Source organism: Pseudophryne corroboree, chromosome 8 (genome assembly GCF_028390025.1).
Source record: "Pseudophryne corroboree isolate aPseCor3 chromosome 8, aPseCor3.hap2, whole genome shotgun sequence".
In the NCBI taxonomy this organism is placed as follows: domain Eukaryota; kingdom Metazoa; phylum Chordata; class Amphibia; order Anura; family Myobatrachidae; genus Pseudophryne; species Pseudophryne corroboree.
Window position 1 is genome coordinate 40,778,024 of NC_086451.1, and position 27,220 is coordinate 40,805,243.

Genomic DNA, 27,220 nt, shown 5'->3' on the forward strand with positions numbered 1-27,220 from the left:
CAGTCGTCAGGACGTGCATGCCGGCGAGTGTGGCCTCCATCCAGAAGTGTTTCAACTCCTAGTGGAAAGGTGGAGCCTTCCAGACGTATATCTGATGGCGTCTCGACACAATCACAAGGTTCCGGTCTTCGGAGCAAGGACAAGGGATCCTCAAGCAACATTCGTGGATGCGCTGGCGGTACCGTGGAGGTTTCGGCTGCCGTACGTGTTCCCTACGGTGTCACTCCTGCCCAGGATAATTCGGAAGTTCAAGCAAGAAAAAGGAATTCTGCTTCTCATAGCTCCAGCGTGGCCTAGAAGGCACTGGTTCTCAGACCTGCAAGGCCTATCGTCAAAGCGTCCAATTCTACTTCCACAACGCCCAGACCTCCTCGTTCAGGGCCTCTGTGTCTACCAGGATCTAGCCCGGCTGTCTTTGACGGCGTGGCTCTTGAAGCTTCCGTCTTGAGGGCTAAAGGGTTTTCTGAGGCGGTCATTCAAACTATGTTGCGGGCCCGGAAACTGGCTTCGGTTCGGATTTACTATAGGGTCTGGCATTCATACTTTGTTAGATGCGCATCTAACGATTATGACGCTTCCAAGTTTAGTATAGCCAAGTTGTTGGCTTTTCTTCAGCGGGGCCTGGACTTAGGCCTGCGTCTGGCCTCCCTCAAGGTTCAAATATCTGCCTTGTCGGTGTGGTTTCAGAGAAAAATTGCGACCTTACCTGATGTGCATACCTTTACTCAGGGCGTGTTGCGTATCCAACCTCCCTATGTCCCGCCTGTGGCGCCTTGGGGCTTGTCGTGGTTTTGGAGGTGTTACAAGAGTCTACGTTTGAACCTCTTGGTTCAGCTGACCTTAAGTGGCTTTCCCTTAAGGGTGGTGTTTCTGCTGGCTATTGCTTCAGCTAGAGGAGTGTCGGATTTGTGTGCCTTGTCCTGTAGTTCCCCATATCTGACATTTCACTGTGACCGGGCGGTTCTTAGGACTCGTCCCGGCTATCTACCTAAGGTGGTTTCTTAGTTCCACCTTAATCAGGAGATTGTAGTTCCGGCACTTGTTTCTCCTGATCTGTCTCCCAAAGAGCGGTCTTTGGATGTGGTACGGGCTCTCCGTATCTATGTGAAGAGAACTGCTCCTATTAGGAAATCTGATTCTCTTTTTGTTGTGTTTGGGTTTCACAAACAGGGCTGGCCTGCTCACAAGCAAACTCTGGCCAGATGGATTAGAATGGTGATTGCACATGCTTATGTGAAGGATGGTCTCTCTGCTCCTGATCACATTAAGGCCCATGCTACTCGGTCTGTTGGACCTTCTTGGGTGGCCCAACGTGGTGCGATCCTTGAACAATTGTGCAAGGCGGCTACGTGGTCCTCTGTGAACACGTTCATAAGGTTCTATGCCTTCGATACTGCCGCTTCCCAGGATGCTTCCTTTGGACGCCGGGTTCTTGTGCCTGCTACAGTGCGTCCCCTCCCATAAGGAACTGCTTTAGGACATCCCCATTGTCCATTCCTTGTGGAGCCCAGTGTACCCCGCAGCAGAAAACGAGTTTTATGGTAAGAACTTACCTTTGTTAAAACTCTTTCTGCGAGGTACACTGGGCTCCACAAGGCGCCCACCCTGACGCACTTAGCTTCTTTGGGTTGGTATGGCATTAGCCGCTGACACTTCTCCTGTCGGGAGAGTGTGGTGTTTGTGGCAACTGCCAGTTGTCGTCTCTTTTACTTGCTACTGCATTAGGCTGGTTAACAAAACTGAGCTCCTGTGATGGGAGGCGGGGTGATATAGGAGGCGGCGCTATGCATCTTGGGAAGAAGGTCAAAGCTTTTGAGCCTGTTGGTGCTTCGTATCAAGATCCTACTCTACACCCCATTGTCCATTCCTTGTGGAGCCCAGTGTACCTCGCAGAAAGAGTTTTAACAAAGGTAAGTTCTTACCATAAAACTCATTTTGTGTGCGAATTGGTACTCCAGGCATACAACCAGCGCACAGGGTCGGTTCTAGACCTTCTGGCGCCCAGGAAGAAAGTTTCCTTTGGTGCCCCCCTCCATTCGAGAGCTAAAACAGGGTTAGTGCGCGCCGTTATGCCCCCTGTAGTTGTGGCCACAGTTATGCCCCCAATAGAGTTGTGCCCCTTGTAGCTGTGCCCCCTGCAGTTTTGCCCCATGCAGTTGTAGTTTTGCCCCCTGTAGTCTGACCCCCAGTAGTTGGGCCCCCAGTAGTTTTGCCTATAGTAGCGCCACTTACAAAAAAAAAAAAAAAATGCAAATAAAAACAGCCCCGCTCCTGCTTCCTGACCGCTGCTGCTGTCCTCAATCTCCGGCCGCCGATCCTCGGATCAATGGGAGAGACTTCATGACGTCTCTCCCATAGCGCCGCACAGACGCTAGAGGTCAATTACATCCTCTAGCGTCTACGGCTGCTCCCGCAATGCTATGCGGTGCGCGATATCGTCAGGCGCACTGCACGGCAGCATGTGGGAGGGTCAGGTGGCGGCAGCACCGCCCCCAGGACGGCGGCAAGAGACGCTCCTGCCAGTGCAGAATCTACATCTGTAGTATCTGTTTTACAGTACTTATGATGCATTGCTCTGTTGCATTTATTTGTGTAGTTCTGTGACTGTCTGATTGTGTATTTGCTGTCTGATTGTGTTCTTTCTTTTTTAATTTCAATTTACTGAACTACACAAAAGCTAATGCCAAGAAATACTGTAGCAGGAGCACAGAGTAATGCATGTGTCCTACAGTACAGTACTATGTGGTTACGCATCAGTATCGTTGTGTGATTTAGTCATGTGTCTGTTGTTCATATAATTCATGTGTTGCAGGAATTCTATAAGAAGAAGGAGCGACGCTCCATAGGACGCCCGGACTTACTCCAGGAAACCTTTGAGGACTGCGCTGACACGTTAGTGCTGAAGCTTCAGTCATACGAGAAACAGGCCTTGGACTATTACAACAATTGTCTGTTGGGTAAGACGCTCCTCGGATACTTATTCTTTACTCCCACTTATACAGAAGCCGCTGCCCTAAGGCACTGACAGCTATATGTGATTCCACAGAGTTCCGGGAGCAGCTGGAGCAGCTGGAAGGACTGATGAGCGACGTTCCGCCACTTGTGATAGAGGCCCAGAGGCGGCAGTACTTGGACACAATGCACGCCAGCATCCAGCAATCACAGCTGCTCTTCAGGAAGGACCTTGCCGAGTGGGAAGTAGAAAAGGTGTTCATTTATTTTGTAACAGAAGTAAACAAATGGGTTAAGTTTGTTTTAGTAACATTTGTCGTATCGAAATGGTTTTAATACCAACATGCTTAGCAAGTTGACATTGCCATGTCAGAATTAATTATGTGGACATTGGTGAAATGTCAACATTATTACAATGTCGATAAACCTGTGTGTCCCAGCGGTATGGCGATCACTTTCCTGGTAACCGCTCTGAGGATGTTGCGGTGTCTTCTAGCACCGGCAGTCATCTGATCCAGTGACTGTGAGTAATACTAACGCCTAACTCCCCCCGCTACTGCTGAACCCTCACGCTGTCTAACCCTAATTCCTTTGTCCCACAGCCTACCCCTAACCCTCCCTCCCCCTAGTGCCTATCCTCATCCCTCCCCTCCCGTAGCCTAACCCTCTCTCTTGTGCCTAGCCCTCTCCTCCTATAGCCTTTACCTAACCCACCCCCTAGTACCTAACACTTTCCCTGGTGCCTAACCCTCCCCTCCTGTAGCCTAACCCTTCCCCTAGTGCCTAACCCTCTCCCTAGTGCCTAGACCTTCCCTCCTGTAGCCTAACCCTCTCCCTAGTGCCTAACCCTCCCCTCCTGTAGCCTAACCCTTCCCCTAGTGCCTAACCCTCTCCCTAGTGCCTATCCTCATCCCTCCCCTCCCCTCCCGTAGCCTAACCCTCCCATAGACTAAACCTCTCTCTTGTGCCTAATCCTCTCCTCCTATAGCCTTTACCTAACCCACCCCCTAGTGCCTAACACTTTCCCTGGTGCCTAACCTTCCCCTCCTGTAGCCTAACTCTTCCCCTAGTGCCTAACCCTCTCCCTAGTGCCTAGACCTTCCCTCCTGTAGCCTAACCCTCTCCCTAGTGCCTAACCCTCCCCTCCTGTAGCCTAACCCTTCCCCTAGTGCCAAACCCTCTCCCTAGTGCCTATCCTCATCCCTCCCCTCCCCTCCCGTAGCCTAACCCTCCCATAGACTAAACCTCTCTCTTGTGCCTAATCCTCTCCTCCTATAGCCTTTACCTAACCCACCCCCTAGTGCCTAACACTTTCCCTGGTGCCTAACCTTCCCCTCCTGTAGCCTAACTCTTCCCCTAGTGCCTAACCCTCTCCCTAGTGCCTAGACCTTCCCTCCTGTAGCCTAACCCTCCCCCTAGTGTCTAGCCCTAACCCTCCCCTACCGTAGCCTAACCTTCTCTCTAGTGCCTAACCCTTTCCCTAGTACCTAACCCTTCCCCTAGTGTCTAGCCCTAACCCTCCCCTACCGTAGCCTAACCTTCTCTCTAGTGCCTAACCCTTTCCCTAGTACCTAACCCTTCCCCTAGTGCCAAGCCCTCCCCTAGTGCCTAACCCTCCCCTACCATAGCCTAACCTTCTCTCTAGTGCCTAACCCTTTCCCTAGTACCTAACCCTTCCCCTAGTGCCTAACCCTCCCCACCATAGCCTAACCTTCCTCTACTGCCTAATCCTCCCCTCCCGTAAACTAACCCTCCCCCTAGTGCCCGGCCTTAACCACCCCCTAGTGCCTAACCCTTTCCCTAGTGCCTAACCCTAACCCTCTCTCTAGTGCCTAACCCTCCCCCTAGTGCCTAGTCTTTCTCCTAGTGCCTAACCCTCCCCACCATAGACTAACCCTCCATCTAGTGCCTAAACCACCTTTACCGTAGCCTAACCCCCACTCCTACTCCTGTAGCCTAACTCTAACCCTCCGCCTAGTGCCTAACTCTCCCCATCATAGCCTAACCTTCCTCTACTGCCTAATCCTCCCCTACCATAGACTAACCCTCCATCTAGTGCCTAAACCACCTCTACCGTAGCCTAACCCTAACTCCCACTCCTGTATCCTAATTCTAACCCTCCGCCTAGTGCCTAACCCATCCCTACCATAGCCTCACCTCCCCCTAGTTCCTAACACTAACCCTCTGCTCCCTGCACAATGCTGACATATCACATGTTGACATTGTAAACTTTTTGATATTCTGCAGGAGCCAACATGTTTCATTTCACATTTCAACAATGTTGACTTCATAACTGTCGACACTGTGGTTTCAACGTTGATTGGCATTTTGAATGCCGACATGGTGACTGCATCCTATCCTAGCTGCTCTGCAACTTCTTCATATCTTGAGAACTTAAACTAAAATCTACGTCCACCTGTGCAAGATATGCGCTGTCCAGCTCCAATAAGGAGCGGGGATCGGATAACTATAACAGACCACTGGGAGAGAAGCTACGGCGATAGCTGCAGCTCTACGGCTAACAATGTTTTCACATTTCGTCCTCATTCCGAGTTGATCGCTCGCTAGCTACTTTTAGCAGCAAACACATAGTCGCCGCCCACGGGGGAGTGTATTTTCGCTTTGCAGGAGTGCGAACGCCTGTGCAGCAGAGCGGCTGCAAACACATTTTGTGCAAAACAAGACCAGCCCTGTAGTTACTTATTCTGAGCGATGATTGCTGCGACGAGTGACACAGTAATGATGTCAGATACCCGCCCAGCAAACACCCGGCCACGCCTGCGTTTTTCCAAACAGTCCCAGAAAACAGTCAGTTGACACCCAGAAACTCCCACTTCCTGTCAATCTTCTTGCGTCCGCCAGTGCGACTAAAAGCGTCGCTAGAACCTGTGCAAAACCACAATGCTCTTTGTACCCGTACGCCGCGTGTGTGCATTGCGGTGCATACGCATGCGCAGTTTTGCCGTTTTTTTTAACTGATTGCTACGCAGCGAACAACGGCAGCTAGCGATCAACTCGGAATGAGGGCCTTCATCTCTAATCATTAGACCGAACCTATAATCTTCTTGTAGTTGCTGTATGTTTAAAATGTAATGTGGATTATAAGTGTGTGGGTACTGACCATGTAAGATCAGTGAGCTTCGGATATGGGTGGTCATTCCGAGTTGATCGCTGGCTGCATTCGTTCGCTGTGCAGCGATGAGGCAAAAAAACTGCAATTATGCGTATGCAGCGCAATGCGCACGCTCGACGTACTATTACAACAAACGATGTAGTTTCACACAGGGTCTAGCGAAGCTTTTCAGTCGCACTGCTGGCCGCAGAGTGATTGACATGAAGTGGGCGTCTCTGGGTGGCAACTGACCGTTTGCAGGGAGTGTTCGGAAAAACGCAGGCGTGGCTGGGCGAACGCAGAGCGTGTTTGTGACGTCAAAACAGGAACTGAACAGTCCGAAGTGATCGCAAGCGCTGAGTAGGTTTTGAGCTACTCTAAAACTGCACAAAAAAACTTTGTCGCCGCTCTGCGATATATTCGTTCGCACTTCTGCTAAGCTAAAATACACTCCCAGTGGGAGGCGGCATAGCGTTTGCACGGCTGCTAAAAACTGCTAGCGAGCGAACAACTCGTAATGACCACCATGGAGCAATGTCAATAACGTTTAAAGGATGACTAATGATGTTCCAGAAATTGATACTAAAAGATGTATCTTTGTAATGAACATAGGGGGTCATTCCGAGTTGTTCGCTCGGTAATTTTCTTCGCATCGCAGCGATTTTCCGCTTAATGCGCATGCGCAATGTTCGCACTGCGACTGCGCCAAGTAAATTTGCTATGCAGTTAGGAATATTACTCACGGTTTTTTCATCGTTCTGGTGATCGTAATGTGATTGACAGGAAGTGGGTGTTTCTGGGCGGAAACAGGCCGTTTTAGGGGCGTGTGGGAAAAAACGCTACCGTTTCTGGGAAAAACGCGGGAGTGGCTGGAGAAACGGAGGAGTGTCTGGGCGAACGCTGGGTGTGTTTGTGACGTCAAACCAGGAACGACAAGCACTGAACTGATCGCACTGGCAGAGTAAGTCTCGAGCTACTCAGAAACTACACAGAGAAGTCTTATCGCAATATTGCGAAACTTTCGTTCGCAATTTTAAGATGCTAAGATTCACTCCCAGTAGGCGGCGGCTTAGCGTGTGCAATGCTGCTAAAAGCAGCTTGCGAGCGAACAACTCGGAATGAGGGCCATATATTCATGTATTTGCTAAGTGATAGATGTGATACATTTATATCACTTCATATCCACACAAGTAGGGAGCCAGTCTGGGTCTAGTCAGATCCTTGACCATTCTACTTCTGGACTCACTGGGTTCTACTACTGTGCTTGGAAGGTGACAGAGGGTTCATCTTCTGGCTCCATTTTTAAATAATCGGTTGCAGTGCTAATTTTGGGATCGTGTAGTGATCTCAGACTGCTTTCCCGGTTTCACCTGTAATATCACAGCATGTTATGGCCCCTCCATACATGAGTATGAGATGCTATAAGACTGAAAGACCAGAGCTGCACCCATGAACATCAGTCTTCCTGTCTTCTAGGAGGAGATGAGGAACCTGCTGAGGCCCAGCCTGGGACACCCAGATAACCGCCGGGCTCTAGATGAGATCTGCCAGCAGGAGGAGAGGCGGCAGAGGGAGGAGACGGAGGGGATTGATCGTAATGCCAAACACTTACAGGTAGGAGAACTCGGTCATTGTTCCCTCCTGATGCTGCAACTGGACAACTTAAAGGGAGAATATACCATTCATGTTAAAGTGCCACATTGCTGACATGACTCTGGTATAATGTAAATCCATGCAGCTCAGTGATGCCCCTTATGGGCGGCGTATGATGAGGTGTAGAGATCTGTACCCGCTTTTCTGGCTAATATGCAAATAAACCTCATTGAAATTCACCAGTAATTTGTATGTGCTGTCTGTACCAATTGCTTAATACAAGATATTAAATCTGTCATTTAATTAACACTGACAGGGCTGCATTTTGGAGAGTACCCAGCGTTTCACCGCGGCACTCGCATCCCTCACGGAGAACATGCTGCTGGACCTGGATGAAACCCTCACCGTGGATGACGTCATACCAGCCAGTGGGTGGCAGTGATTGGGCAGTGCTGTGCAGTGGGGGCTGAGTGTATTGGGAAAACCACATGGCACGACCCCCCTTACTTAGACATTACTAGTCCTATACTGAGAGGCAGCGAGGTTCTTCCAAACTATGCCTGGGCTGTGGGGGTCTAGGGCTGAATAGGACACTGGCACCTGTAAGACCCCTATCTCTTATACGTATGGAATGTCTTAGATAAATGCTATCTACAAGCTGATTGGTTGCTATGGGCAATATCTCCACTAATCCTTTATAGATCGGTTTGATACATCTCCCCCTTTGTCTGATGTAATCGAGAGCCGAGTCCGCTTTTATCCCATTTGGCAACGTGCAGTTGAGGAACGACTGGACTTGGCGTACTGGGATTTGTAGTTCCACAGCATACTGCTAGCCAGAGGTTGACTATGTTGAATACGACTTATCCAAATGTTGAACTACAAGTCCCATCATGCACAGCAGGGAGGCAGTTTGCACCAGTTGTTTCAGAAAGCAGCAGCAGATGATTGGTAATGTCTGGCAGGAAGAGGGGAGCTGATTGTAGTCATGTGACACCACCCGCAGTCCTCATCCCATGTAATGGGTCGAGTCACAAGTCTAGTAGCACCTTTTTAAGTAGCATTTAGATATGATTCAGCACTTTACAAAGAGAGTCACACAAACCCAGGGACACAAACAGGGGCCTGATGGTAATGGAACCTATGACCCTATTGCTGCAAGACATCCGTGCTAACCACTGGGCCACTGTGCTGTTATAAGAAATTAAGGTAGAAAAAGATCCTGCAGCTCGCAGCGAAAGGGGCTCAGTGACTGGCCCCAGAAAACGATGGTACTCCTTTGCAAAAGTTGTCATTTTACATTCATTCATTTAATACCAAGTGACTCCAAAGTTGACTGTAATTCCCCTGCAGAGACTGAGATCCCGAAACCGAAGCTGTCCACCTTGATCAGACGCAAGCAAGCCGGACTCCCCTTGGAAGACACAGAGCGCCTGTCACTGGTTGTGCGGGGTAGCAGGTAACACTGTCTGATCATCATACATGTACTGAGAGACTGCAGTCATATTACACGTCTACCCCAGATTCTGAAATAATTACTGTTATACATATACGGTCGACTTTTTGAAACTGTAATAAATTGCCCCTTTTACCCATGACCGTTACGAGGCAGCTATCTATCAGTCACATTAGCAGGTGATATATGTAGCCGTATCGCAATCGGTGTAGGGCAACCGGCCCGGGATTGCAGCGTGCCCCCAAAGCGACTGGGTGTGTGGTCAGCTCCCAACCTGTGCTCTAGTTCCTGGTCACTGTAAGCAGATGCATCATATCTATCAGTCACGGCAGCTGTATACTGCTATTATCCCCTACGTGTGTCTGGCCCTCTGCAGACGCCAGATATCTCCATGTTTCTGCCTTTTGCCATAATCAGTGATAAAGTACCGGCCTGATGAGCAAAACGGGATCATTTTTTGGAAATAAAGAATTGGGCGATATCCCATCAGCTGTGTAATACTAAGCTGTGACGTTTCTCCCCCAGGGTCTGGCCAGGGATATCACTTAAGGGTTCTGCGGACAACGAGAGCAGAGAACCATCTGGTTGCCTGGCAACTGCATCCGTAACCACCGCTAAGACCACCTTGGGCCACGTCTCCACGCTGGAAGCCCGGGATATTGCTTACACGGTTAGTATTCATTATGTAATACAGCTGCGCAGCATCAGAGAGCCACAGGACCACTTATACCCATTTCACTACAGCCTATTTTCCCGGGATGATCCCGGCAACAACGGGTGTAGCGCTGGTGTGAAAGGGTCCCGGGAACCATGCCCCTGCATTTCAACACTGCAATCGAACAGGGTTGGTCCCAGGATCTTCTCGGGAACTTGGTCAGTGTGAACGGGAGCCGGGTCAATGCGCCCCGGCTCCCGTTCACTCTCTATGTAGCAGGCGGCGCTTGGAGATCATGTGATCTCTTGCGCCGCATCACCGCTGACGTCAGCAACCCGGCAATAATTACCCGGAAATGTCCCTGCATGATCCCGGGACCGTATTCCGGGGTAAGACCCGCAGTTTTTGGTCTGAAAGGGGTGATATTGTTCCATCAGGTTGCTATCTTGCAATGCTGGTTAAGCATTTCTATTAATAGAGAGAGAGAGAATAGGTTATCGGCTTTGCGGGGGCTGTTTAGTTACTGAGGGTCTCTGCTGCTGGTGTCACACACCCTATAATGTCCTGACACATTGGGAAGTGGGGGGATTATACAAATTCGTTTGGCGTGAGTAGATCTATTCCAGAATCTAAGGAAAAATGAGTGTCCCCATACAAATCCAATTGGCTGAGGCAAATGCATATTTTCGCACAGTCGCTGCGTACACATTTGCAGTTGCGGTGACATTAGAGTGTCCACCTCTGTGTCAGGGCGTCTGTTTCACTGTAACTTATAATGTGTTTGTCCGTTACAAGGAAGGACACATTTGTTATGCTTTCGTTTATTTCCTTTAATATTTTCTGTGACCGTGGTCAGTGATGTGATTCGCATGTGTCACGGGAAGAGTGGCAGTATATAATCATGTGTACATGTTCCCCATTTAGAAATATCTGCAGGACTCGGGGATGGCGCTGACCAGTGTCCGGGAGGAGCGGACGCAGCAACAGCTGGTAGCTCAGCGCTGGAAGGAGTGGTGGAGTCAGTCCGTGCTGAAGATAAAGGAGTTGTATTCATGAAGCTTTATACAACGCTTTGTAATCTCTAATAACTCGCTTAGAGGGCTTAATTCAGATCTGATCGCAGCAGCAAATTTGTTAGCTAATGGGCAAAATCATGTACACTGCAGGTGGGGCAGATGTAACATGTGCAGAGAGAGTTAGATTTGGGTGGGTTATTTTGTTTCTGTGCAGGGTAAATACTGGCTGCTTTATTTTTACACTAATTTAGATTTCAGTTTGAACACACCACACCCAAATCTAACTCTCTCTGCACATGTTACATCTGCCCCACCTGCAGTGCACATGGTTTTACCCATTGGCTAACAAATTTGCTGCTGCGATCAGATCTGAATGAGGCCCATAGACACTTGGGTACACAGTAACAGAGATACAGTATTTACACACAAATCAGCTTCATAAATCTCATCAGCGGTTTTATTTTTGGAGTAAATACAGTATGTTAAATGCTGCAGGAGCCTGGTGTATTTATTCCTTGTATTCTTTACTATGGCCTCGGTAATTACAGAACAGCAGACGATGCATAGATAAGTGCTAGTATAGTTGCTCACTTTTGGGAACTGACCTCCGGGAGATCCCAGAGTGGAGATACAAGTGGTATCTACACTGGGCGTGTGAATGCCGTCGACGTAATGCTGCCAACTTCACTAGGGGAGCGATGGTGATCCGTAGGATTCCCTGCTCTCTCTGGAGTCAGGGATAACACCCCGAATTTGAAGAATCACCCACAGCTGTGTCTTTTGGGGAAGGTCACCCGTCTGCGACTTTATACAAATGTCAATACAAACTCTTTCCTTGTGTGCTTTCGTGCAGCCGCATGTGCAAGGCCCATTGTCAGCCCCTGTGCACGCTGTAATACAGATTGGTGCGTCCTTATACAGCACCACAGGTGACAATACTAAATTCCTTTGTCGTATAAACAACCCTTTATGAAGCTAAGAACACTGTACGCTGTTTACTTAAGAAGTACCGTGATGGTACGCTATCTGCGTAGCGATCGCTCAGCCGTAGGCGAGACGCTCAAGCGTCACGTTCGCTCGCGGCCCAGTGATCACAGGACACGTTATTGGTTATGTCTAGGGGAATGATTCGCTGTAGCGTAGCTTACGCTCGAGACCACGAGGAGGTCACCAGCGATGCAGACGCTTACAACACTATACCTTTATGTTAAAACCTTATACCAATGAAATACACAGAATACCTTAATGTGAGTACAGGGTGTAAGTGCAACCTTGTGTAACCTGACTATCTACAAAGCTGCTTGAGCGTCACCGACGCTCAAGTGAACACTTAACACTATAGAAAATACACAGATACTGGTTTAGGTTCCAAGGCCTATTAACTGTATTATATCTAATATACTTGTAAAAAGGGGGTAACAGTACAAATGATACACTACAATATAACAGAGACTTCCTAACCACAGATCTAAACAATAAATACAAAAAGACAATACTACACTGACCTAAATGCAATACAGTACAATACTATAATACTATGAGAGATATAAGAGAAAAGAGGAGAGAGAGAGAGAGAGAGAGAGAGAGAGAGAGAGACGGAGAGAGATGAGAGAAATTGGCTCACAATAACATTAAAAGACAATATGGTTGCAGCGAAGCTTACACATGTGAGGAACAATCGCTGCGCAGTTAATAAATGCTGAGAATCTTTGTTTAGAAAGTACTTGAGCTTACCTATGCTGCCTGTCCCTATATACACAACACCCAGCTACACAATCGTCCCTACAATGCCGCATGGGGCAGAAGCTAGACTCCATTTTGGGAAAAACTCCAATTGATTCCAAAATGTCCAAGCCTCAAAACAATGCATATGTTCTGATTTTACAATTCCAAACAATCTAAATCACCTTTCACAATTTCAAGCAAACACAGTATCTCTATAACCAGAGCATATGAGTTATCACAAGACCAGACCACCAGGTACTCACAAGTATCAGCCTGCCATTGCTACCAGCACATATTCAAAAGTACTGCATGGTGGTATTTATGATTAACAAGATCCCAGCTACCATCACAGATTCCACAGGGCACCAACACAAACACCCAACAATCATCCCAGCCAAGTTACAATATCCTATTTAAACCAGAAAGCAATATGTCTATATTTCCTTCTATAGCCATGTGATTCTATACTTAGCCTTTGGGAAGGAATTCTGTCCTGGGGATGTAGCCGCCATGCTGCTTGATGCTAGCTTAGTTCTGAGTGAGAGAGTCAGCCCCGTGATCTCCAGTGGGTATATCATACCTGCATTCCAGCTGTGGGGGTGTGTCAACCACCGGAAGTGTGTGTCCCTCCCAGCATGTGAGCCAGCTGCATCAGTGGCCTTGGTTATGTAACACAATGGGTGATGACCAACACATTCCTGTCTAGTGAGAAGCTATTGTTTGGCGAATACAAAACAGAATCCTGTCTCTGGGCTTTGTTTTATATTCATGATGTCCACTTTCAGTTGAGACAATGACATCTCAGCCCTCATTCTCCTGTATACAAATCCAGCCCCATTTGTAAACACAGGTGTTGGCCTTCCTCATTGAGTCTCAAAAGCTCAGTGTAATTAAAGACTATTGTACTCCGTCTGCGGGAAAGATACTGATTTGGAGTACAATTGATCTTCAATTACTATTCCTGTGTTTACCTTATGCATGTATAGATATGAGGCCCTCTTAACATGCAAACTATTGTTTGGGGGATCTCTGAGGTCAAAGAGACATTTGAGACCTACTGATGCCTGTCTCCAACTGTTCAGATGCATGACTAAGTAAGGACAAATAATAATAAATAAATGGACATAACTTCTTATGTCCATAACTATTCGCACGAGCAATTAATCTGCTCCAAACCAACACCGGAATATTGCTATTTAAATACTCTTCCGATAGGTACCAAACACCACTGTCTGACTCCTGTTAGGCCCTTCGCACAATACAAAGAGGGATTCCTCCGTTCAGGGACATTCTATATTAACCAAACTTTCAGAATCTATCAAAGGGACCATAATCTATAAACTACATTAATTGTGAAAATATGTAACGAATGAGTCGCACGCTACGACTACGTAAACTCTACCGTAAATACGCATACCGCGCCTGTGAGTGCACGCTGCTGTGAGTATGTGTACGTACGGGAGAGCGTACGCCTGCGCAGCGCGGACATGAATGAGGTGCAAATATGGCAACGTGCATAGAGACATTTTTCTGACTTCGACAGTCCACCCTTTGGCAGTCAATAATAACTGCCACAAAACATTTAAGGAGAAAAATGTAAGTCAGGGGTTAATTGATTTCCATGGTGGGGTAAGGAAGAAGAGAGGAGTAGGTGTGAAAAGGGTATGACCTAGTGAGAAAGTAGAAGCATGTGTGTATGAGTCCATGTTTGGGGGGTCATGTATCATCGTGCCGTACGTGTGGTAAATCAAGCTTCGAGGTATTGCGAAGTATACATTTGAATTCCTTCTTATCCTGTGGTACAGGTCTGTGGATGGGCTGTCAAACTCTACCGAGCTCATTTCGGCTGTGGTTGTAACAAAATGGGGATGCACATTTTAGTTGATGATACATGAATGGGGGAGGTATGTGGTTGCTGCTATCTGTGCCTGTATTCCCTATCGTCTATGTGTGTCGTTACCTGGGGGTTGTAGAGATGAAGATAAAGAACACTTACGAAAAATGCAATGATATTCTATGTCAGGGAAATGTACATCTGTTGTTGAAGTTGTGTTCGGTATCTGTTGAGAGTCGTCTTCTTTGCGCTGTATTGCTCCTTAGGCATGAGCAAATAGCTTTGTCTGAGCCATCAGATTTACAAAAAATGTTGGGCTAGCGTGAGTTTAAAAGTACTAGGGAAACTGGGGATCCATGGCAAAGTTCATCAAGTGTCCATATCATAGGTTGTCAAAACTTCATCTTTGGTGCTTGTCTGTTGTCTGTATAGCGTCTCGTCAACTTCCACGTCCAAGGGGGTCTTTGCATCTTGGAGAAAAGCAGAAAAACAGGTGAAAGAAACGGACCGTATAATCGCATTTTCATCACATTCTGGTTTCTATCATTGGGTCATAAATCAAATCCAGGTTAATTACAGTTTCCTCACTCCTCAAGCTCATCACTTTTGTACTTTGTTTGCACCTCATTAAAGCCTGCCCGCATCTAAATATCAATCCAATTGATATAACGACACCCAAGATACATAGTAGAAACTTTCCAACATCCATTATGACTCCTTGAGCCCATTCTCCCAAACCGGAGAACCAATTTCGCGGGTTCAACCATGACACCCAACCAGTCAGCTCATTACCTACAGCAGCAAGGGTGAGATTGTGTTTTCGACGAAATTCCCACTTTAATTGCAGAATATCGTCCATCTTTTGGTCTATGACCTCTACCGGATCCTCGGTGCTATTTGTGATATACGTGCAACACTTTATGCCGTACTGTGTTGCCAATGTAACACAATATCCGCCTGTTACTGCTGTAAGGTAATTAAGAACCATCCTATGCTGAACTAGTTCTGTTTTGTAAGCTTGAAGTTCTCTTCCAGTGTATCTAAACGTGTCATCATACATTTCAGTGATATTATCTAACAAATTGGCGAGTGCGGAAATGTATTTATAATTCATCACTCCTCGAGCGGTACGAGTGAAATCTAACGCTACCAGAACCTGAATCCCGGTGGATTCATGGATAAGATCGGAGGCCGGATGCTCTAACCTTTCTGACAGTTGTCTTTTAACTCGGTGCTCGTAATGAGTGTGAGTATAAGGAGCTTGGGCACCACGGTGTATGTCCTTCATTTTGTCATGTGTAACAGTCATCACTTCAGGCAATACTTTTCCAATATAACACAATCCTTCAGAGTTTGGGGCAAGCCACTTGTACGCCTTTCTCCCACATATGAAATATGCGTCATCGGGGAGAACATATGGGACGGAGAAGGACATGACCATGTTACAAACCTTCCAGGTGAAATCTCCTGACCCTAATTCTTCCATCTGCCTAATGCACGTATCAGTTTGTATGACATGTGCACAGTATCCTGGTGATACCTCTCCAACTCTAGTAATCCTATTTCCTAAGGTATATCGATACCGGAAAGATTTTCCTCTACTGGCTATGTGGCGTACCAGCTCTGTATCTGTAGGCATTCTATCTGCTCTGTGTGAAAAGGTCATGGTAAGGTTGCTCCATGACACTTCCCAATTTCCCGGCTTACGGGGATTGGAGATATTAAAACATAATAGGGACCTATCCACATGGTATTGGTGGAGCTTCAAACTAGGAGGGCTGGAGATATTAAACCTCCTGTCCACCGGTCTCCCACCCTTTAGCTCAAGTACCTCCCCTACCGTTAAAGGAAATGGTACTAGCCCTGATTTACTATGACCCTGAGGTACTTGAGAGCATACCCAACAATCGGTCTTGTTTAATACGTTACCCACTAAGGAGTGATAGTCACTCAATGGATGCCGGTCCATATGGATATTAAAACTGGATTGGCATTTCTTTGTTACAGAGCCTACAGATACAACTTTCTTTTTGAACTAACATTCCTTCACAGTTGTTTACAAATAACATGGTTGTTAGATCGTGCCCGGTACTCGCCTTTGCTTGGTGATTGGGTTGCTATTGGAAATTTACACCTCCGTCTCAGTCATCAGGACCTTTCTGGATCCTTTCTCGACCTCACTGGTACTCTCACCGAAACAGACTGCTCTGGTCAACATCATGGTTAACGGGAAAAATCCATATCACAGTCTCTTGGGGCAAGTCCATCTTACAGGAGGAGAAAAGAAGAAATTTGTAAAGGGGGTATAAGAAATCAGTTTGAGGGGGAGAGAACTCGTTACGATAATAAGTTCTCTCGTCTTGTTGTTCTTCTTGTTCTGCTGTCCTCTCAAAGGTGTTGTCTCTCAGTCTTCCAAACGAACATTCTGGTGATGCAATATTCCTTCCTAACCGGCGATCTTTCTGTAAGGAGAAAAAAAATCTGGCATTACCATTGGTCCAACTGAGGGGTGACATACCATCTTTAAACCATGGAAACATGAGTGAGAAGAGAGAGAAAAAAAAAAAAAAAAAAAAGAGATAGAGAACAATTCATGTGCATATATACATTACATAACTCGACAATAACCATCAATAAGAAAAGAGAAACAAAGCATTTTTAAACATTGTAAGAAAACATTGTTAGCATTAGAAAAACATTGTCAGACTTATTAGGCTGTCATATCTATGTATCTACTGGTCTCCTTGAGCAGTCCCTCCCCACCAGCACTTGCATTATTCCACTGTCTGTATCTGGCCAGAATACATTGTGGTGGATAGGTCATGCTGGGGTTTGGTAGACTTCTGCAAGGACCAAGCGAATATGCAATGTTTGAATTCTTACCAATAATCGTCAGAGATGGGGATAGAGAGAGAAAGAAAAAAACATTTTTCACAAATACATTTACAACGTTTAACCTGGTCATTCCTGTGTCTTCAGTGAATGACCTCCCAATTTACTAACCGTTACCTCAGGCTTACCATCAGTTCTAATGATCACCTTTCCTGACTATATATTATGGGTGTGGCCCAAAATTCTTCCTATATGATCCCTGCTTGTAATTTGGTGTGTCATATTCATGCTCATTTTCATGTCTAGGGGGTCTAACTTTATGTGGGTTATTACAGTTACTGGCATAATGCCCTTCTCTTCTACAATGATAACAAACCCTGGGCTTCCTCCAAGTGTCAGTGAAATGGGGTCTTGGCTGATTTGATGCCTCCTCAAACGTTTGGATGCTCATCACCATCAACCGCTTTCCCTGTACCTACCTGATTCCTTGGATACCATGATTATGTCGTTGTCTAGGGAGTTGATATACCTTCTGTGAATCTTTGATCATACAGTTAGATCTTTCCTAGGATCTGGGTAATCAGACATGATTGATCTCAATTCTGTCCGGGACCAGGGATGGCGCATTGCACTGTCCTTGACGGGAATGGTTCCCTGATCGTCAGTCTTCCCATTGGGGACTGTGATCACCCTGACAGGACTAAACTCAATTACATCACCTTGTTTTGGTCTTACAATATGGGGTACATTTGTTTGTGCGTGATATAAAACATTGTACGTACCTGTGGACACGACCTCACCTGACCCTCCGTTAGGGGGTTTGATTATTGCCTTTACCAATTTGGTCGTGTCCACCTGGATGTCTTGTAGGATGGCTTCTGGAAGAGGTGCCGACATCGTTCTGGGCTCACTTTCTTGTTTGTATTCCTGAGGAAAGTTTAACATGGGGTGCGACTTGCATGGGTTAATAGTTGTACATTCAACAGTATTACAATAATCATTGTTACATTCATTACACTTATTCTTATTATCTATACTACAGTTGCTAAGAGCATTTTTATTGTTCCACTTTTGTGCTTTTCTCTCCGCAATCAACTCCTCTCCTGCAATGTATGGTGGGGGAGGAGCTGTGGCAATCAACTTCCTGACTGCCCCAGATCCTGCCGCCAGAGCCAAACCTCTCTGTATCTCACCTTCCTGGTGCCATAACTGTAAATAATCATGATGCTGAATTCGTCTCTTTGCTGATTTTACGAGACATATCCTCCTCCTTAAATTTTGTAACACTTCTGGACTGAAGCTACCTATTCTTGGGAATTTGTCCCTGTCTTGTACAGTCATTCTCTCCCATTCATCACATAAAACCTCTGTGTGACTACCGTATTTTTCACACATTACATATCGTGCCGACCCAACTGGTCGGTTCACAGAATCAACTTGAACCAGGGTTGATCGCCCCCTACCTGAGCAACTGGCCCCCATAGTCTGCAGGTGTTGCTTAGTCCTCCTTGGATCTCTGTATCAAGGTTTTCAGCAAGCCTTTTCAGACAACCAAATTACTCCACAGTAGGCCGGCGGTGGCGGTTTACCGAGTACCCCACTCACTCGCCCACCTCGACCAATACGACCTGATCACACCGACGTGGTGCTGGCGTACTCGATACAGGGCCCCTATGGAACCTTCAGTTTACTGGAACATATGAGGGTTACCCGCAGGACACTTACTCTTTCCAGTAAAGGTGGGGTTGTTAGATAGTTCCTGAGTGACCAGCGAACTTCCCTTCCAAAAATAAAAAATTACACAAATCACGTCAGAATGTACAAATAGCGTTTGTGACCACTTTACTCTAATGGTATTAGGTCAGATTACTAACTACTGCACACAATTACGTGCGGTCCAATCGTTCAGTACACGAGCACTACTTGTCATGTACTGAAAGACCAATGGAATCGATGTTTCCGGCCGCGATTCCTTCAGCAAGAGCTTATGGCCTATATGGGTTCTGCACCAACACCCCAGGCGTTGTGCCACTGGACTTTTATAGCGGACCTTTTACCTTACGACCTCCTGGTCTTGTTACCTTATGACCTCCTGGTCTTGTTACCTTATGACCTCCTGGTCTTGTTACCTTATGACCTCCTGGTCTTGTTACCTTATGGTCCGCTATACTCTAATGCTCAAATATTATTTAACCAGGGATGCCTCCCTAGCCACCGTATATGTCACTTACACGTATGTCCCTTGACGAGTACCCGGCTTTCCTTTTGGTTCCACCTTAAAGTTATATAAACTTTTGTATACAAAACACACTCACTCAACACATGTACACTTTGTTTCTATATCTATTTCTGCGCAGAAATTGTCTTTAGGCCAAAAGTGTTACCAATTAGGAGCAGGATCTGTTAAACTAAATTTCAGATTTTTTTTTCCAAAAATAGATTTGCGTTATTTACCGCGTCGCGTTATCTACCGCTGTGCGTTAATTATCGCCTTTGCGTTACTTCACTTTATCACAACTTGAGCTACGTGGGCGTAACCGGACGCTACGTTGCGTAATGAACGCTGCGTGCGTCTGCCTTTTGGATTGCGTACGCTAGTCTTTGTTAGCGACACGTGTACGCAATGCAAAGATCCACCGTAACACAATATATTTTTATCAATGTAAATGATCCCTGATCATCTACCGCAATCCACACTGACTGCCTTGTATCTCAGACAAACCGTGTGTTTGTTCTATACTTTAACTATTACCTCTACTATGAAATAACAGCAAATCTCTTTTTAGCACTTTCTATCAACTATAAAAATTGGCAAACAGGAATAGTGATATACGAAAATGAAATACACAAGTGAAAAGAAATGCAGGTATGTATGCGTACGCAAGACAAAAGAAAAATAAACAGTTTTAAAAAGACACAAGCGTTTTGTTCTTACTTCCGGTTACCGGGTTCCTTCAGCACTCTTTATCTAAGCGAAGCAGACGCTTATCCCGCCAGCACTATGAGACAATCTCCCACCCTTTGCTGGGGGATAATGTCTGCTGATCTACCTAGTGCAGATGTGAGAAGTATAGGACGAGCCCGCAATTGACAATACTAAATTCCTTTGTCGTATAAACAACCCTTTATGAAGCTAAGAACACTGTACGCTGTTTACTTAAGAAGTACCGTGATGGTACGCTATCTGCGTAGCGATCGCTCAGCCGTAGGCGAGACGCTCAAGCGTCACGTTCGCTCGCGGCCCAGTGATCACAGGACACGTTATTGGTTATGTCTAGGGGAATGATTCGCTGTAGCGTAGCTTACGCTCGAGACCACGAGGAGGTCACCAGCGATGCAGACGCTTACAACACTATACCTTTATGTTAAAACCTTATACCAATGAAATACACAGAATACCTTAATGTGAGTACAGGGTGTAAGTGCAACCTTGTGTAACCTGACTATCTACAAAGCTGCTTGAGCGTCACCGACGCTCAAGTGAACACTTAACACTATAGAAAATACACAGATACTGGTTTAGGTTCCAAGGCCTATTAACTGTATTATATCTAATATACTTGTAAAAAGGGGGTAACAGTACAAATGATACACTACAATATAACAGAGACTTCCTAACCACAGATCTAAACAATAAATACAAAAAGACAATACTACACTGACCTAAATGCAATACAGTACAATACTATAATACTATGAGAGATATAAGAGAAAAGAGGAGAGAGAGAGAGAGAGAGAGAGAGAGAGAGAGAGAGACGGAGAGAGATGAGAGAAATTGGCTCACAATAACATTAAAAGACAATATGGTTGCAGCGAAGCTTACACATGTGAGGAACAATCGCTGCGCAGTTAATAAATGCTGAGAATCTTTGTTTAGAAAGTACTTGAGCTTACCTATGCTGCCTGTCCCTATATACACAACACCCAGCTACACAATCGTCCCTACAATGCCGCATGGGGCAGAAGCTAGACTCCATTTTGGGAAAAACTCCAATTGATTCCAAAATGTCCAAGCCTCAAAACAATGCATATGTTCTGATTTTACAATTCCAAACAATCTAAATCACCTTTCACAATTTCAAGCAAACACAGTATCTCTATAACCAGAGCATATGAGTTATCACAAGACCAGACCACCAGGTACTCACAAGTATCAGCCTGCCATTGCTACCAGCACATATTCAAAAGTACTGCATGGTGGTATTTATGATTAACAAGATCCCAGCTACCATCACAGATTCCACAGGGCACCAACACAAACACCCAACAATCATCCCAGCCAAGTTACAATATCCTATTTAAACCAGAAAGCAATATGTCTATATTTCCTTCTATAGCCATGTGATTCTATACTTAGCCTTTGGGAAGGAATTCTGTCCTGGGGATGTAGCCGCCATGCTGCTTGATGCTAGCTTAGTTCTGAGTGAGAGAGTCAGCCCCGTGATCTCCAGTGGGTATATCATACCTGCATTCCAGCTGTGGGGGTGTGTCAACCACCGGAAGTGTGTGTCCCTCCCAGCATGTGAGCCAGCTGCATCAGTGGCCTTGGTTATGTAACACAATGGGTGATGACCAACACATTCCTGTCTAGTGAGAAGCTATTGTTTGGCGAATACAAAACAGAATCCTGTCTCTGGGCTTTGTTTTATATTCATGATGTCCACTTTCAGTTGAGACAATGACATCTCAGCCCTCATTCTCCTGTATACAAATCCAGCCCCATTTGTAAACACAGGTGTTGGCCTTCCTCATTGAGTCTCAAAAGCTCAGTGTAATTAAAGACTATTGTACTCCGTCTGCGGGAAAGATACTGATTTGGAGTACAATTGATCTTCAATTACTATTCCTGTGTTTACCTTATGCATGTATAGATATGAGGCCCTCTTAACATGCAAACTATTGTTTGGGGGATCTCTGAGGTCAAAGAGACATTTGAGACCTACTGATGCCTGTCTCCAACTGTTCAGATGCATGACTAAGTAAGGACAAATAATAATAAATAAATGGACATAACTTCTTATGTCCATAACTATTCGCACGAGCAATTAATCTGCTCCAAACCAACACCGGAATATTGCTATTTAAATACTCTTCCGATAGGTACCAAACACCACTGTCTGACTCCTGTTAGGCCCTTCGCACAATACAAAGAGGGATTCCTCCGTTCAGGGACATTCTATATTAACCAAACTTTCAGAATCTATCAAAGGGACCATAATCTATAAACTACATTAATTGTGAAAATATGTAACGAATGAGTCGCACGCTACGACTACGTAAACTCTACCGTAAATACGCATACCGCGCCTGTGAGTGCACGCTGCTGTGAGTATGTGTACGTACGGGAGAGCGTACGCCTGCGCAGCGCGGACATGAATGAGGTGCAAATATGGCAACGTGCATAGAGACATTTTTCTGACTTCGACACAGGTCATACATCGGCCGGTGCAGCTTCTCTAGATTGTTCAACACAACTTTTTAAAGTTTTTTTTTTTTTGTGTCATTTTGTTTTTTAAACCACATGTGACCACAATTAATGTGCTGCGTCCCCTCGCATAACTCGCTTTGCTCGCCATGCTTTGGGCAAGGTTACGGTCCCAATCGTATATCCTTTGTGTGTTTCTGGTTTAATGTCCCTATAATTTCCTTTCTGCTGCGGCGTACACTGGGCTCCACAAGGAATAACGGTGTAGAGTAGGATCTTGATCCGAGGCACCAACAGGCTCAAAGATTTAGACTATTCCCAAGATGCACAGCGCCGTCTCCTCTATAACCCCGCCTCCATGCCAGTGAGCTCAGTTTGTAGTTGGTGCCTGCAGTAGCAGGTCACTTAATAGGGGGCTTCTTCAGGCAGCCTATTCTTAGCTTTAACTTTAAAGAAATGAAGAGGATTCTACAAGGGCTGCAGCAGGCTGTGCCTGATAGACGTCTCTGCTGCAGCTCCATCACCACCAGCGTCGCTGTATACTCCCGCGCCACGGTTGCCAGGTCACTACAGCGGAGGCGCCGGCTTCTTCCTCTCTCTCTTCACGTGAGTCACACACACTGCCGTCTACTTGATCGTGGGGTCGCTGACAAGGGGGAGGTAAGGGGCTTCTGTGCCGCACTTTGCACCATGATCCCGTGCAGCCGTAGGAGGCGGGCCGCGCGCGCGCGCTGGCGTGGACACAGATTACTGGGATGATGTTCCACTAGCCACCAGGGTGATTCTATATGGGCACAGGTCAGGGGGGACCTTGTACCATTTCCCCCCCGCTTTCTTTACTGCCCGCACGCCTGGTGGGGAGGCCAGCAGGGGGAGCAGGCCGGACCTGACTCCCCTCTCCCCAGCCCCAGGGTACCATTTCTGCAATGTTCCCGCCCTGGAGCTGTCTCCTTCTCCCTCATTCCTGGTCAGCAGCCATTACAAATAGAGCCTTGCTGTTCCTGGGATTGCTGGAGCAAGTCCTCCTCTGTGGAACCGCCTGACTGCCAGCGCTGTGCTTCTTACAGGACACTTAAGTATTCTACCTGTCACTGTGACTGTGCTAGGTAAGAAAGAGTGCATACTGTCAGGGTTGTGTGGTACAAACACCCTGTGATATACATCCAGTGCTTACTGCGTTTGTTATATCTATTGTTATTACATATAGCCATACTGAGTACTACTTTGTATTGCTAGTCCAGTGCAGTTTATGGTACATAATTTCTGCATGGTACACTTGTGACTATATACGTGTGTGTGCATGTAGCTGCTGTGTGGTTGCCTTATTGCAGGGTATTTCAGTCAGCGTGCTATTCCTATATTACTATACCTGTGGGGGCCAAGTGTTTCAGGTTTTCTCTGATAACAATAGAGGATTGTTTCACAAGATATGCTACTGGAGTATTTTTTACTTGTGAATTATAGTCACCATATGTTCTATTCCTATTGAACCTTTGGTCTGTGCCAGCTTCGTCTGTTTCTCTGAGAGTTCTTACTAGGTATAGTGCTGCTAAACAAAAAATTGTACCGGGTTGCCCATTACTGTGCGCATTGTTATGTCTGCTATACATGGCAACAACGTTGGGGCCTCTCCCACACTGCATGGTAGTGAGGCCACTGATGGAATGGAGGATAATTTAGCAGCTGAGAGTTCAGGTTCAGGGGCTTCCTTGCCCCCCAGTGGGTCGGTAGCACTCAGGGCATCACAAGAACCACCTTGGGCTACATTTTCCACATTGTTAAACACGCTTGTAACTAAATTGGCGCCCCCTGTGGGACCACCTGTGCCGCTACCACAGATTATGGTCCCCGCTGTGAACCCGCCATGGGCGGATCAGCTTTCCATTCAGTTACAGCATTTGAACCGATCCACGTCCAAATCTAAGTGTCACTCTCGCCTGCATAAGACTAAGTTGTCTTCTGAAAGGGCCATTACCTCCTCCCGATCCGCGGCCTTAATTGACACGTCCTCCGAGAAGGACGGTGCTTATACTGACCCCTCGGACACTGACGCTGATGTTTCAGATGGGGAGGGGAAATCGTCCGTGGATGTCTCGGATTTGATTGAGGCGATACGGCTCATTCTTCAGGTGGCTGATGATTCTGAGCCTGAGACTATCTCCAAGAAACCTAATAGGTTTAAGCGTAAGAAGGTGGTTAAGCAGGTTTTACCCTACTCTAAACACCTGATTGACATACGTCAGAAATCCTGGGAAAATCCGGGGACAAAGCTTACACCGAATAAGAGACTGTTGGCTCGCTATCCTCTCTCTGTGGAGGTGTGTAAAAATTGGGAAACCCCTCCGCCTGTAGATTCTCACGTGGCGCGTATGGTTGTTTCCTCTGCCCTGCCAGTAACTACTGTCACCTCTCTGAAGGAACCGATGGATCGTCGGATGGAGGGCTGTTTAAAAGCGATTTATACCCTGTCTGGGGCTGTTCAAAGGCCAACTATTGCAGCGACTTGGGCTGCTGAAGCTGTTGAAGCGTGAGCTCAGAAACTCGAGGTGGAACTGCCTTCTGGTGCATCTGAGCATGCTCGACAATGTCTCTCATACTGTATATTGCCACGGCTTCTCTGTACCTTAAGGAGGCGGCCTCCGATGCCGGGGTGCCATATCAGCAGTGTTCATTCCGGGTGTTCTGAACTGGGAGGCGGACTATCTCAGTCGTCAGGACGTGCACGCCGGAGAGTGGAGCCTACATCCGGAGGTGTTTCAACTTCTCGTGGACAAGTGGGGTCTCCCAGATGTGGACCTGATGGCGTCTCGGTATCCCTCCTGCCCAGAGTAATACGGAAGTTCAAGCAAGAGGGAGGAAACCTACTTCTAGTTGCTCCAGCGTGGCCCAGACGGCACTGGTTCTCTGATCTACAGGTGCCCCTCGGATCGTTCCCTTCTACTTCCACAACGTCCAGACCTCCTCGTTCAGGGCCCTTGTGTTTACCAGGATTTGGCCCGTCTGGCTTTGACGGCATGGCTCTTGAAGCATCTGTCCTGAGGGCCAAGGGTTTTTCTGAGGTCGTTCAAACTATGTTGAAGGCCCGTAAGCCGGCTTCTGCTCGGATATACCATAGGGTCTGGAATGCTTATTTTACTTAGTGTTCGTCTCACAATCATGACGTTTTCAAGTTTAGTACGGCCAAACTATTGGCCTTTCTGCAACAAGGCCTGGATTTAGGCCTGTGTCTGGCCTCCCTCAAGGTTCACATCTTGGCCTTGTCGGTTTGGTTTCAGAGAAAGATAGCTACCCTACCCGATGTCCGTACATTCACTCAGGGTGTGCTGAGGATTCAGCCTCCGTATGTGCCACCTGTGGCCCCTTGGGATCTGTCGGTGGTTTTGGAGGCTTTACAAGAGTCTCCGTTTGAGCCTCTTATCTCTGATGACCTTAAGTGGCTTTCCCTTAAGGTGTTGTTTTTGCTGGCTATTGCTTCAGCTAGAAGGGTCTCGGACTTGGGTGCCTTATCCTATTAGTCCCCCTATTTGATTTTTCACCATGACCGGGCGGTTCTTCGGACACGCCCAGGTTATTTACCCAAGGTGGTGTCTTCTTTCCACCTTAACCAGAAGATTGTGGTTCCGGCCTTTAATTCTCCTGAGTTGTCTTCCAAAGAGCGGTCTTTGGATGTGGTACGGGCTCTCCGTATCTATGTGAAGAGAACTTCCTCCGTTAGGGAATACGATTCTGTTTTTGTGTTGTTTGGTTTTCACAAACGTGGCTGGCCTGCTTCTAAGCAGACATTGGCCAGATGGATTAGAATGGTGATTGCACATGCTTATGTACAGGCTGGTCGTCCAGTTCCTGCTACCATCAAAGCCCATTCTACTCGGTCGGTTGGACCTTCTTGGGCAGCCCACCGTGGTGCGACCCTTGAACAATTGTGCAAGGCGGATACGTGGTTCTCGAGGAACACGTTTATTAGGTTCTGTGCCTTTGATACTGCCGCTTCCCAGGATGCCTCCTTTGGACGCCGGGTTCTTGTGCCTGCTACAGTGCGTCCCCTCCCATAAGGAACTGCTATAGGACATCCCCGATTTTATTCCTTGTGGAGCCCAGTGTACCCCGCAGCAGAAAACGAGATTTATGGTAAGAACTTACCGTTGTTAAATCTCTTTCTGCGAGATACACTGGGCTCCACAAGGCGCCCACCCTGACGCACTTAGCTTTTTTAGGTTGGTATTAGCATAGCCGCTGACACATTCTCCTGCGGTGAGTGTGTGGTGTAATTGGCTGCGAGCGGAACTGAGCTCACTGGCATGGAGGCGGGGTGATATAGGAGGCGGCGCTGTGCATCTTGGGAACAGTCTAAAGCTTTGAGCCTGTTGGTGCCTCGGATCAAGATCCTATTCTACACCCCCGATGTTATTCCTTGTGGAGCCCAGTGTACCTCGCAGAAAGATTTAACAATGGTAAATTCTTACCATAAATCTCGTTTTTTAAGGCTGGGTACAGAGACTGAAGGATAGCGTAGAATGTAATCTCTCACGAGCAGGGCCCTCTTCCCTAAAGTGCTGTGTGCTGTTCCTTCTCTTTCTTAAACTGTCTTCTACTCAATACTCTCTTTGACGGCACCAAATC

At 46.8% G+C, this 27,220-nt stretch overlaps 1 protein-coding gene across 3 annotated transcripts in view; it reads left to right on the forward strand.

Moving 5' to 3' along the window:
• CCDC180 (coiled-coil domain containing 180) overlaps window positions 1-10,910 on the forward strand; it is a 187,027-nt gene extending 176,117 nt beyond the window's left edge. For all 3 annotated transcript variants that reach the window (XM_063936280.1, XM_063936281.1, XM_063936279.1), the window contains 7 exons: window positions 2,813-2,957; window positions 3,047-3,207; window positions 7,541-7,678; window positions 7,974-8,085; window positions 9,011-9,116; window positions 9,639-9,783; window positions 10,693-10,910. In XM_063936280.1, the coding sequence (XP_063792350.1) occupies window positions 2,813-2,957; window positions 3,047-3,207; window positions 7,541-7,678; window positions 7,974-8,085; window positions 9,011-9,116; window positions 9,639-9,783; window positions 10,693-10,824 (939 nt within the window). In that variant the 3' untranslated portion in view covers window positions 10,825-10,910. The remainder of the gene's footprint in view (window positions 1-2,812; window positions 2,958-3,046; window positions 3,208-7,540; window positions 7,679-7,973; window positions 8,086-9,010; window positions 9,117-9,638; window positions 9,784-10,692) is intronic.
• The last annotated feature ends 16,310 nt before the right edge of the window (window positions 10,911-27,220 follow it).